Source organism: Tigriopus californicus, chromosome 7, assembly GCF_007210705.1.
Source record: "Tigriopus californicus strain San Diego chromosome 7, Tcal_SD_v2.1, whole genome shotgun sequence".
Lineage (NCBI taxonomy): Eukaryota > Metazoa > Arthropoda > Copepoda > Harpacticoida > Harpacticidae > Tigriopus > Tigriopus californicus.
This window is the reverse complement of record NC_081446.1, coordinates 12,483,271-12,496,428: the sequence shown is the minus strand read 5'-3', so window position 1 is coordinate 12,496,428 and position 13,158 is coordinate 12,483,271. Positions and strand designations below refer to the sequence as shown.

The 13,158-nt window shown below is 43.0% G+C and overlaps 1 protein-coding gene across 1 annotated transcript; it reads right to left on the bottom strand.

Annotated features, from left to right (window-relative positions):
• Positions 1–9,514: 9,514 nt before the first annotated feature.
• LOC131883502 (uncharacterized) lies at positions 9,515–12,547 on the bottom strand. Its single transcript, XM_059230985.1, has one exon. It carries the CDS (start codon positions 12,545–12,547, stop codon positions 9,515–9,517), a length of 3,033 nt encoding a protein of 1,010 aa, XP_059086968.1.
• Positions 12,548–13,158: the final 611 nt, after the last annotated feature.

The window sequence follows — 13,158 nt, the reverse complement described above, 5'->3', positions numbered from 1 at the left end:
CTTCTTGAATTGGAAAGCTCAAGTAGAGAAGGAAACCGGGTGCAAACACAAGGCTTTAAGGACTGACAATGGAGGAGAGTACACCTCAAGAGGTTTCGAGGATTTCCTGACAAAGAAGGGAATCAAGCACGAGCTGACTGTCCCGCGAAATCCGGAGCAAAATGGCGTGGCTGAACGATTGAAGCGAACACTAATTGAATCATTTCGTACCACGATGATTGATGGAGGCTTCCCTAAAAGGTTTTTGCGTGGAATTAGTGAAGACTGCGTCCTTTCTTAAAAACCGTTGGCCTACTAAGGCATTGGAGGGCCTCACACCGTTTGAGGCTTGGACAGGATCGAAACCTGATGTGTCACATCTTCGCCGAATTGGATGTGTTGCGTTCAGACACATTCCAGATGAAGAAAGGCACAAGTTAGACGACAAGGCCAAGGGAGTCTTCATGATTGCGTACAAGGATAACGGCTAGGGATATTGCGTGTACGATCAAGAAGATGGAAGAATGCTCTATTGTCGGAGTGTGGTGTTTCGCGAGGACCAAGTTGGCTTCCGTGAATCCCCGGATCAGAATTCCAAGGATCTGCTTGACCTAAACGACTTTCTTGGTCATGAGGAAGGAACGCAACAACACCGACCCCCTGGAGACTATCCAGGGGCCCCAGTCAAAAGTGCCAGTCAGGAAGGCAAGAGAACGGCAAGCACCAGATCATCTGGGTGAGAGGGTGACTGGCGTCATGCGACCCCTGCTCTGTTACAGAAGCCCTAGAGAGAGATGATACAGCGGGGTGGAAGAATGCCATGGTCGAGGAAATTGATTCTCTGAGACAAAACGAAATTTGGGATCTCGTGGACAAGAACATCGTAAAGACAAAGTGGGTCTTCAAGATCAAGAAAAAACGAACGGGTCAACCATTGAGGCATAAAGTCCGACTTGTTCCAAAGGGTTTAGTCAGAAACATGGTTCAGATTACGACGAAACATTCATTCTCCCCTGTAATTCGTTTTGAAACCATCCGAATCATGTTATCTTTTGCAGCCAAACTACAGATGAGAGTGGAGCAAATGGACATAAGAACTACTTTTTCACAATGGTGAAGTAAAGGAGAAAGTTTTCATCGAGTATCCTGAGATGCTTGGAGTAAGCAAAATCAAGGACCAAGTGTGTAAGCTCAAAAAGAGCTTGTACTGGTTGAAGCACTCCCCTCGTTGTTGGAATACCCTACTGGATGAATACCTCAAAGGTTTGGGGTTCATCCAAACCAACGAGGATCCTTGCCTGTACATGTGCATCATGAAGAGAACCCATTGTTCCTGGCGATGTACGTGGATGACTTGGTTTTAGCCTGTAAGGATATAGACCGAATGTCAGAAATAGAGAAGTTGATGTTCCCTCGATTTGCAGCCAAGGACCCTTCTTAGGAGTTAACATTTACCACGATCTCGGGTCAGGTTTCATCTGGATTGGAGAGCCTATCTATGGACAGGAGTTGTTAGACAGGCGTGGAATGGGAAACTGCAATGAAGCTGAAACGCTTACAGACCCCGGTCTTAAATTGGTTAGAGCTTCGAGTGAGGAACAGCAGGAGGATCTAACCATATATCATTGCTTGGTTGGAGGACTCCTTTATCTGTCTGGACGAACAAGACCCTACCTGGCCTTTGCGGTTAGCAGCACTGCCAAGTTTTGCTTGAATCCTCAGAGAGAACACTGGACAGCCGCCAAACGTATCGTGCGATATCTCAAAGGTACTTTCACACTTGAACTTCAATTCTCACGCTTGTGTGAGATTGAGCTTGTCGGACACTCCGATTTTCGATTGGGCAGGTAACATCGAGGATCGAAGATCAACCTTCGGATACGTATTCCGTGTTGTTGGAGGTCTTGTATCATGGAAAAGCACCAAACAACAGTCTGTCGCACTCTCGACCGCGGAAGCTGAGTATATGGCATTATCTAATGCATCTCAAGAAGCTATCTGGCTTTGGAGATTTGTGGAGAGTATGGGACAAGTTTTGAATGAAGCAACTGTCATGTTTGAGGGCAATCTTCCTTTGATTGGACTGGCCCTGGACCACGTTACACTGCACATATTTGACGCCGCTAAATGTACCCTAATGGTTTAACGGAAATTTTAGAAACCATTGAACTCAACCTCCCGACCAGAAATTGAAAAAATAATGGTCACGCTCTCCAAGCGAGCAAATTCCCTCGCCATAGACATTCGAAATTATAGGGAAAAACATGGTTAGTTTTACAGTTTTGAGGAATTCCTGTCTACTAAGATTTTTGCCTCTTGTTCAAGTTTTTCAGCTGTCCAAGTTAAGTTGAAGCAAGGACGGCTCTACCATGGACACTTAGTCACCCTAAAAATTAACAACTGAGAGACATCGAAAGTAGAGATCAAAAGGGCTAAATTTGAATGTCTATCCGCCTGTCTGTGAATCTGTGTAAAAGAATGTCAATCATAGATTTCCCATAAAAATTTCATAACATGGAAGAGCCCAAGACATGACAAACCAAGTGTATTCACCCTCAGATCACCAACCAAGATAATTAATATTAATGACTGTTACTCCCTAAATTGTCCGCCGCATTACTGTCACCTGCAGAGAGCATTGAATGTTTATAGAAATGATTTCATTTCTCTCCCAAGCCGAATAGCAATAACCAACCTTATCTAGCACTGACACTCCAGCTTGTGGACCTTTAAGTAGTATTCATTGGGGGTTTCAGATCAGGAATTGCTTGTGGTTGCAATTAGGCCTTGGGATCCCATTCAGAAACGAGCACATGGCATCGACGTCCCTCCCGTGTAATCCGTACCCCTGTCACTGGAGACCGCGTTGGGCTCGCTCTGACGAATGTCAGGGACCTGGTGATATTTCGTGGACTGTATTTCCCTCCTTTTCCTCTTGGGTTGAACAAATTTAGCACACCTTATTTTTTCTTCCTCCATAACCTTGATGGCGTCTTTATTTCTCCCTTGCTCTTACTTAACTCGTTATTCAGCTTTTTCTTTTCAGGTTGTTCAACCTGACATAGAACTGGCATGATTATAATAAAAAGGTGACCATATCATAAGGGGCGAGAAACAATCCATCATGAAAAGATTTCCGTCTCAACATCCTCTACCTTTTCTCGTCGCCTGATTCAAACTCTCTGAGTAGACACAACTTCGTGATCGGGCGGACCATTTCCCCTTACTTAACCTTGGCAGCTCAAACATTTCCATCTGATCCAGGGAACATTTCATGAACTGTTCTGACTTTCCATCTAGCTCAATTTGACATGGGATCCACCATTAGCACAATGTACCCGATTTTCAAGTTTCGATTTCTTGATCACTATTTTTTCCCTTGGGCAAGGAGGGTGGGTAGGAACTCCTTGTTCCATCGGTCCCAGACCTCATCAATAAGACGTTCCAAATAATGATAGTGACATCTCAGAGTCATCACCGCGTATTCTCTGGCCGGCATTGTTGAGTTTGAATGGAGCAACAAAAATGATTTGGAGTTAAGGCACATGGTTCGTTAGAATCTCCCAATTCATACACCAATGGCATCTCATCCTCCCTCAATTGTCGATGACTCCTGTTCTCCTTGTCCAAAATCGCTTTCATGGCCGTTTCTACAGATCGCACTCATGGTGGTTGCAGTGACCATGAGATCCTGGTCTCTAATTTGAAACTGTAGGAACGTACATAATAGAGCACTCTAGGTATCTTGAACCTAGGTTGGTTTTAGTTTTTAATGGCTGAAAGCTTATGTAAGTGCCAAAAGCAAATAAATCTGGGGTTTCATATTCACAATATATGACTTGATGGTAAAAAACGAAAGTATAAAATATTGGAGAGGTTAAGTACACTGACCATTTTAATGCAACTTTAGATATTCTATACATTATATACCCTTTTAGACATTAATGTTCAAAACGGTGATAAAAGTAACATTAGTGGATTAAAATGTACTGACCTCAATACCAAATTGAAACAAAACTCGCTTTTTTTGACCTGCTGAAGTAAAAAAGTACACTGCCCTTTACTTGTCTGTCTGATACGCACTGTCCTTCTCCATGTCTGTAGTACTCCTTGGTTGAGGCAAACGGGTGATACAAGATGGACGAACCGTGAAATTTGACTTGTTCAAATAAAGATTACAAGTGATAGGAATTCGTGCAAAGTTCTAAAATATTTTTTATGTGAGTAGTTTTCAGAAACATTCAAGCACTCCTTGAAAGCGAATCAGACGTGTTTTATAAACTACAGAGCGAAAAAGGGGCCAACTACTACACGATCCTGGAATTCCAATGTCCGATTAAATCCGTTTAAATCAACAATGTCCGGACTCAAGTTGTCCTTTCCGGTCAAACACCGGACTTCCAACACATTATTGCACTTGGCCTCTTCGGAATATTGGCGGTAGCGCACCTTTGCCCTGCCCCCAGCCAAATACCACCGACGACAGGAGCTGACAAAGGATCTGTTCAATCTTTCCCACACATCTGTTGCAATAACCAAGATTTTCATCATTTACCGCTACCCTCCCGGTCTATGTACTGTATGTGATTTTTCTCTTTCATATTTTCATTTGCACTGAACCAACTCTAGTCACCTTTGCTGTCGTATCACAATCAGTCAACTATTTTATCATTCTTACCCACTTCATTCTTTTATTCTTGCATCGATTTATTATATGTTGTTTATGCATACACTTTTACAAATTTTACTACCTGACAAGACCAAGAGTCTGAAAAAATGTGCTTATTATTATCTTATCTTTTTCTTTCTTTTCATTGTCATCCTATGTTAGGGCATTGCGGTAATATCTTTCCTTGTTGACGGCTCTGGTTACGTATATAAAAAGTCTGCCTGGTCCCCTTTGCTCCATACTCGGAGGGCACTTCAAGCTTGTGCAGGCTCGAAGCTGGATAGATAAATGGTCCGGGGAAATTGTTTAAAGTTGAGAAAGAAGAGATGTGGACTTCATTGTTCAAACTAGCCTGGATTCTCGAGGGCTTGAAGGTGCTCTCAAAACGCACATTAAGCCTCTACGGTCACTAGCATTGACCCAAAATCCTGGGTTGGGACAAAGCTCATGGATACTTTTGAAGACGTACTGTATCACATACCTTTCGTACCTTCTATGAACACTGTACAGTCCCAACTTTTTTGGCCTCTCCCAATATGAGAGCTCTCTCAATCCTGTGATGTTCCTAATGAAACATCTTTGGACTCATTCGACCTTTTGCAAACCTGCTGAACTCATTGGAGCCCAAATGGGTGAAGCATATTCAAGATGTGGCTGGGATGGGTCCTGGAGAATTTGAGCATATTAATGTTGGAAAGGGCATCCAATGCATCTTAGTAAGTAAGACCAAAATTATTCAAATCAAAAGGGTTCTGGTCAATAAATTCTTGTTGCATTTGTTGCCTTGGAAAAGATGCACCGTATTAGATTGTGTCACCAGAGCATTGGCCAATACTTTGGAATTGGATTCCGGATGATTATTATTTTCTACAAATGGTCCAACAAATTTCATTTCCTGTTTTGGAGCTCGCAGAGAACAGACCATAGAAAATCATAACTAGAATGCTTAAGCTCAACAGGAGCTGTGCCGCATGAGCATGTTTTCAGGTCAGCTGACACTGGTGGAAAAGGGACAAAGATATTTCGTGAAATCTCGCTTCAGACAAGTTGAATCATTCTCATGAAACGTCTGTTATTCCTCTTTAATCTTAACTTCTTTTGAATCTTACAAATATGCAGGTAAAAGAGCGGTAGAATAATAAAAACATGCTTTTTGGAGCATAATACATGTAACATGTCAAAAAAAGATTCAGACATTAGTACAGCAAATCACGTATACTATTGATTGCCCTTGTTTAGCAACGCATGTCGAAAGTGTAACAAAATGTATCCGAAATTGCAACCTAATGATGAGGCATTAGGAATTTCGTTTCAATCTCTCAAGAATGTGCTAGAATGTGGGCGACATGATTGCACCTTTACGTAATCAAGATCATTCCGACACCTCTGGAGGTGTCGGCCTCAACCGCCTCAATCCAGGCTTGTTCCTTGCCTTTCAGTTAAGTGTTTCCACCACATGGATGAAAACTTTAACTTGAGCCCTGTTCTAACCCCTTCAAAATTTCGTTCTTAAAAATGTGGTTGGACAACTTACTCAAACCCGTTTTATGAAGCGTGCTAGACAAGAGTAAGTGCTTGACAAGGAGTCGTATTAGTGGTTTCTACTCTGAATTTGGACGAGCCGTCAATGATTCAAATTTGTACCATTGTTGTCCTAAGCAGCTTGACTACGAATGAAACATTTTTTTCCACCAGCGACAGCTGAGACGAAAACATACGATCGCAGCGCCCTTGATCGATCTATATATGAAGTTATCTATGGAACAGACGCATTTAGTTTGATCTCGTTCTTATCTCCCAGGAATTTCGAACCAAGGTGTGACTTCCTCTGTTGCTCCTTGGTTGCTGTGCACGTGTAGTGTTCGTGGTGTTTGTGTGTGGGTGAATGAATGAGAATTACCATTTATTCACTCAATTAGGTTTGGTTTTTCCCGGCTCTTTGGTAAGACGTAATTACTTTAAAACCTAATAAGTTTATTGCTCATTTATGTTTATGCCTAGCTTTAGCAGTTTCTTTCTGATTTTAGTGTAGTTTTTCTAGTTCCAAATCGTTATGTGTAGTTCTTTTCCTAGTTTACTTATGTTCTTGACTCCTTGCTTTTCTCTGTCCCTTTCTTCTTGTTTACTATCTCCATCTTAGATTTGCATGTTTAGTTTGATGGGAAGTAGATCATTCCTATTTTGCTTTGTTGTCCTATACATCAAAACAAGATTGCACAGCCTTTTAGTTCTTTTCATTCTCTTGGTCTCTTGATTTTGCTGCTCATAGATACGTAGTTCCACCTGCATTCATCATGGAAGCTATTTTTGGAAAAGTCAGCAAAGAGGCTAGACAATGTTTGGACCTGGTCTTAGTTGGGAAGGATCCTTCCATAGCCAATAAGCCGTTTATTATAGAGGCTTTAGTTGCTTTGGTCAATGAAACTAGGGTGCTGCTTGAAGAACAGGCTCACCCAGTAGTTGAGAAGTCGACTAATTTGACCAACGTAGAGGTTGAAGTAGTATCTCCTCTTGAAAAAGCGCAGGAAAAGACAGTTGTAGAGAAAATAGTCTGTCCTGTTTATCGAAAGCAGCCTTGTCCTGAAGAAGGAAAAGGCTGTCAGTTTGAGCACCCTAAATGGTGTCAAAAACTTCTCAAGTTCGGCCTTGAGAAGTAAAATAGTAAGAAGGGATGTTCAAAGGTAGATTGTCCTTTTTTTCACCCGTACATGTGCCGTCAGTCCATGAGACTTAAGACGTGCTTTAAAACCTACGTCCATGTAGAAGGGACGCAAAGAAAGGCGAGAAATAGGATAGCTTAGTTTCGTAGTTTTAGAGCTGACCCTATTCCTAAACCTAATCCCACCCCAACCCCCTTCCAAAACCCATTTAGCTTCCTCCCTCCCTTTCCTCCTACCCCCCATCCTCTCTCCCAATTCCCTCATCTTCCTTCAAATACCCAATCCACCCCTATTCCTATAAACACTCTCCTCCTTAACATTCCTTGCCCCACCCCTATTCCCAAAATACGTTCCTATTCAAATGTAGCTGCCCAACCCATTCCTCAAACCCAACCATCCCCATTAGCTCATGCATTGCCTCCAGTAGAACGTAGCTTTGTTGATAAGAGGGATTATTTACGGTTGGAGAGGATGGTCCAAGATCTTGTGAACTTGGTCCGTCAAAAGAGAGGACCGTAAAGGGGCTATATTTGAACGTGCATTGTCTGATTTCTAAAACAGACAGCACAAAAGTTAAGATCTTAGAAGAACTAGCCGATGACAGAGAGATTGCATTCATCTCTATAACAGAAACCTGGCTTCGGCCAGGGGTCTTAGATGAAGAACTAACCATAGTTGGTTTCAACTTAGTTCGTTGTGATAGGATACGCCCTGATAATCCCATATTCCCACATGGGGAAGTATGCCTATATGTTAGGAATGATTTGCACATTAGTCATGTACAAATGTCGAATGGAGAAGTAGAGATCTTAGTTTGTCATATCCAAAGGCTTGATCTGTCTATTGTAACAATGGATAGACCCCCTTCTTGTTCAGCAAGCTCTTTTACGTCAGCTCTCCAATTCACTGGAAATGAGTTGGATTTGGCAGTTTGCTCGAAAGTTTTCTCTGTAGGGGACTTTAATTTTCCGGCTAGCGTTGTAGAGTGGGAGGTTAGTCCTGATGGGTATATTCCCATTTCGAAATCGACATCTCAGTCGTTTAAAAAGCTGGAAGAATTCGCGATCGTGCGCAAATTTCCCAGCACGTTGGTGTAGCCACTAGAGAGAATACTGTTCTCAACTTGGTCTTTTCCAATGACCCTGATCTGATCCAGTATGTCCATGTGACACCTAGTTATCTGTCAGATCATCATGTTCTTGAGATAGGGTCGACCATTAGTCAAAAGCCGGCGTGCTCTAGAGTAAAACCGGTCAAAAAGGTCGGTTTGGCTAAGTTCAAGTTCAAAGATGAACATTGGCCGTTGATTATAGAAAGATTAGAAGAACTTGACCTATTTCAATTTTGAAACAGGAATCGTCCATAGATGCAGCCATTGATAAATTAGTTTCAGTTTTTAAGGAAGTTTGCCGCATGCTAGCAATCTCTGAATGTGTTCCGAATGGTGGTACACGGACAAAAATTCCCAAAAATAGGAAGACTTTGTTCAAAGAGAGTTGCAAACTAGCAAAAAGGCTGAAGAGCACTTCGAATCCAGTAATTCATAATAATAATCTTTATTGCGACTCTTGGTCATGTCATGGCGTAAAAGTAACTATAAAATAAAATCTGATGTAAATACATCATACAAAATGGTAAAACATGAAGAATGTCAAAAAGGTAAAGGCAATAAAATAGTTGACTAGAAAGTGATATCACAATGAGTATGATTAGAATTGGTTCAATGCTTATGAAAAAAGGTAAGAGGTGAGTTGCAGATAGTACAAAGACAGGTAGGTAGAGGTAAGTGATGAAAATATTGGTCATGTGGTGGTACGAAATTCCTGCTCTGATTCTTCCACCAAATCTGGATCTCTCCGTATCACCTTAATCCTGGCTTCTTCCGACCAACTGTCGTTCCATAAAGACCTACCAGGTAGCGATGGCGAAGGACCTTTAGATCTTTCCGATGAAACATTAAATAGGACTGTAGTTTTTAAATTCTTTATATTTCTGAGTTTCACGCGACCACATGGGTTACCTTACTACCTCATGGGCATTTTCTTTCTATCTGACAATATTTTACAACAGCTGAAACATTTTCTCATTTTTGATTGGTTGGATAACAATACTCCGGATATAGTTAGCTGCTGAGTTTCAGGGTGACGCGATTGTCTCATCTTTTTCTCTTGAGCATTGGGGTGACCATTTGCTCCGAGATGAGAAATTACTCCATTTCCATCTCAACATTCTCCCCGCCTTTCTCATCTCCGGATCTAGTTACATCTGCCTGTTGAAGCAGACAGAGTTTGGTGATTGGACGTACTAAAGGCCCACTTGGAAGATTCACCTTTGCCGCTCGCACAAGACCGTCATTGCCGGCAAACACTTCAAGTATTGGTCCAATCTTCCATTGTCCTCGGAGTGCTAATGGATCCACAACCAAAACCACATCATCAACCATCAAATTTCGATTCCTGGTCTTCCACTTGTCTCTGGCCAACAATAGAGGTAGAAACTCTTTGTTCCAACGGGTCCAAACATCATCTATTAATCTTTGTAAGTAATGATAGTGCTTTCTTGGGCTCATCTGTTTGTAGTCTCGTGCTGGGACGGTCGAGTTGGGACGGAGGAGGATGAAATGGTTGGGCGTCAAAGCAGATGGCTCATTTGGATCACCAGATTCATAACTTAATGGTCGCGAATTCAAAAATGCCATCACATCAGCTAGAAGTAACCGAAACTCATCCTCTTTGATGTGCCGGTGATTTCGATTTTCCTTGTTTAATATGGCGTCCATTGTCCTCTTCACAGATTTCACAAGGGCCTCATGAGCTCCCCCCCAATGGGGAGCTCCCGGAGGTTGAAGTGTCCAAGTTATCCCCGTCTCAGGTTTAGCCACCACTCGTCTTGCTCCTGTAAAATTGGTTCCGTTGTCCGAATACATTGATCGAGGTCTACCCCGAACGGTTTCAAACATTCTGAAGACTGCTAGAAAGTCTTCAGAACTAAATCCTCTTGACACTTCGAGATGAACCGCTCTAGTTGTTAAACACGTGAAGAGTGCCCCCCATCGTTTGTCCGTCTTGTTTCGACTCACAAGAATCTGGTAGGGCCCAAAATAATCCACCGAGGTGTGACAAAACGCTGGAGAAGGGCAATCCAATCTTTCTGGTGGCAAGGAAGCCATGAGTTGTGAGAGAGGTTTGGCTGATCGTCTTACGCAAAATTCACACCTCCTCTGGGCTCTCTTCATTGCCTCTCTTCCTCGTAACACATGGTATTTCTGACGAACAAGAGACAGAGCGTGATTCACCCCGGCATGGTTTGCTTGTAAATGTAGGTCGTCCAAAATTAAGTCCGTAAGGGGATGCTTTGGATCCAAAACGATGGGATGACGGTACTCAAACGGGACTTGAGCTTTGTCCAGCCGACCTCCCACTCGCAATAACTGCTTGTCGTCAATAAATGGAGTGAGGCTTAGGAGCCTTGATGTCTTCTTTAAATCTTTCGACTTGCGAACACAGCTCAGTTCTCCATGGAAGCTCTCTTGTTGAGCCATCATGAGCAAGCGCTGCAATGTGTCCTCACTCTCCAAATTAGCGTACTCGTCTTTTTCAGTCGCCTTTTTCCTCGCATCCTCGAGTGTTTTCAGGTCTTTCCACCACAGGTTTGGTTCTTGTTGACTTCCGGTGACGTTATAAACTTGGAACTTTAGTTTAATGTCCTCCAAATTTTTTGGGACCTTGATATCATTCGGCCAAGCTGCTTCTTCTTTCCTCAAAAACTCGGGTCCCTGAATCCACGCATAAGGGACTACTTCCGAATTGATTTCCGATCTGGTTGCTAAATCGGCTGGGTTTAGTTTTCCAGGTACGTGTCTCCACTCATTTGGGGTGGTCAGTGATTGGATCTCTCCCACTCGGTTGGAAACAAATGGTTTGAAGAAGGAGGCCGTCCCTTGTAGCCATCCCCGAACAGCTGATGAGTCAGTCCAGAAAAAACGCTGTTGAATTGGATCCCGAAGTACATTTGCAATTGTGGTAGCAAGTCGAGCTCCCAGTAAAGACGCATTTAGCTCGAGCTTCGCCACTGATATTGGTTTGGTAGGTGCCAACCGAGTTCTGGCTGTCACCAAAGTCACCTTGATTTCCCCAGTGTTCTCCATTGAATGCCTGAGGTACGTGGCTGCAGCAAATGCTTCTTCACTAGCGTCGCAGAATGTATGCATTTGTGTGATCATGACTCCTTGAGGAACCAAACATCGATCGAATTTCACGGCGGAAAGCTTGAACGCGGACTGAATCCACTTTGACCACCATATTTTTTCTTCTTCGAACACTTCATCATCCCACTCAAGGTTTAGCCGCGAAAGATGTTGGATCCGGATTTTCCCCTTCACCGTAAACGGTGAAGCCAGTCCAAGAGGGTCAAAAATCCCAGCTACTTGTCCAAGAAGTTTTTGTCTGGTAAAGCTCAATTCTTGGGTCAAATTTTTCAATGTGAATGACAAAGTATCGCTGTCAACATTCCAACCCATTCCTAAAACACGCCCTTCGTCTCCCACAAGGTCGACCCTTTTTTTCAAGTCTGACTGGGTTTGTTCACTTACTTCTGGGAAATTTGACATCCACTTGACCAGGAAGAAGTTTCCATTGGCTAGCACTTTGCTCACCGATCGATTTGTGAACAAAGCTTCCTCTTTTGATCGGTAGCTGTTCAAGAAGTCATCCATGTAGAATTGGGTTTTGACTACGTCAAGTATTGCCGGTGTTCCAAACTCTTCAGCAGTTCGACACAAAACATGAATTGCTTGGCATGGTGATGAGGCGTCTCCAAAGACCACGCCAGTCATCTCAAAGAGTTCAGGCCCGCTTTCCGTTGACTCACTCCACAAAAATCTGTGAAAGCGAGCATCTGTCTTGTCCACACTGATACGGCTGTACATGGCTTCCACGTCGGCGGTGCTAGCTACCTCATATTCTCTGAACCGTATCAGAAGTTTGGCGAGGTCGTTCTGTAAAGGTGGTCCTGTGTACAGGTAATCGTTCAATGACTTCCCGTGATATTTTGCCGCAGAGTCAAAAACTACGCGGAGCTTTCTTTGGTTTGGGTCCTTGTACACTCCATGATGTGGTAACCACCTTTGTTGAGCATGATTAATCTCCTCCTGTTCGGTCACTTTGACTGCATAACCTTTTTCGATGTACTTGTTGATTGCTGTCCTGTAGTCCTCAGCAAAGTTCGGATTTCGTTCCATCTTCCTTTGCAAGGAAGCAAACCTCTTCTTTGCCAATTCCGGGATCATTTAATGGGCGAGCCTCTCCCCGCCATGGAAGTTCGACAATGTATCCTGGTCCATTCGTGATTTTCTTCGTTCCTGCTCAATCAGCTTCATGGCGTAAGCCCCCTCCAAGGACCAGACAGGCTCTTCTCTCTCGGGAGTCTCAGAACCGAACTTCTCTGTAGCAAAGAAGTCCCTGACTAAGGTTTCCAGTGAAGATGAATTTTCCACAAGGAAATTGATCGAATGGTGCTTTTCATTTTTTACTGGATCATAAGGTAACTGGCCTCTCACGACCCAGCCCAACTTACATCTCATGGCATAAGGCTCTTCGGGACCCCCTTTTCTAACCTCTAATGGAACTAAGAGGTCCCCGTGATCTAATCCAATCAAGACATCCACTTGCTGATCACATTCCATAAGTGGTAGATCTTCCAAATGGGCCAACTCGTTTTTTTTTCTTTTCCATGGCAATGGTTTCAAATTTGGACAAACTTGGTTAGAACTAATGCTTGAAACGAGGATCGATCATGAGATAACGGTCCACGAATGTCGAACTTCACCGAACTCAAATGTTGATCCACTTC

Bases quoted from the DNA above. Each gene is read 5' to 3' on its own strand.
- LOC131883502 (XM_059230985.1), bottom strand. From the start codon at position 12,547: ATGGAACGAAATCCGAACTTTGCTGAGGACTACAGGACAGCAATCAAC.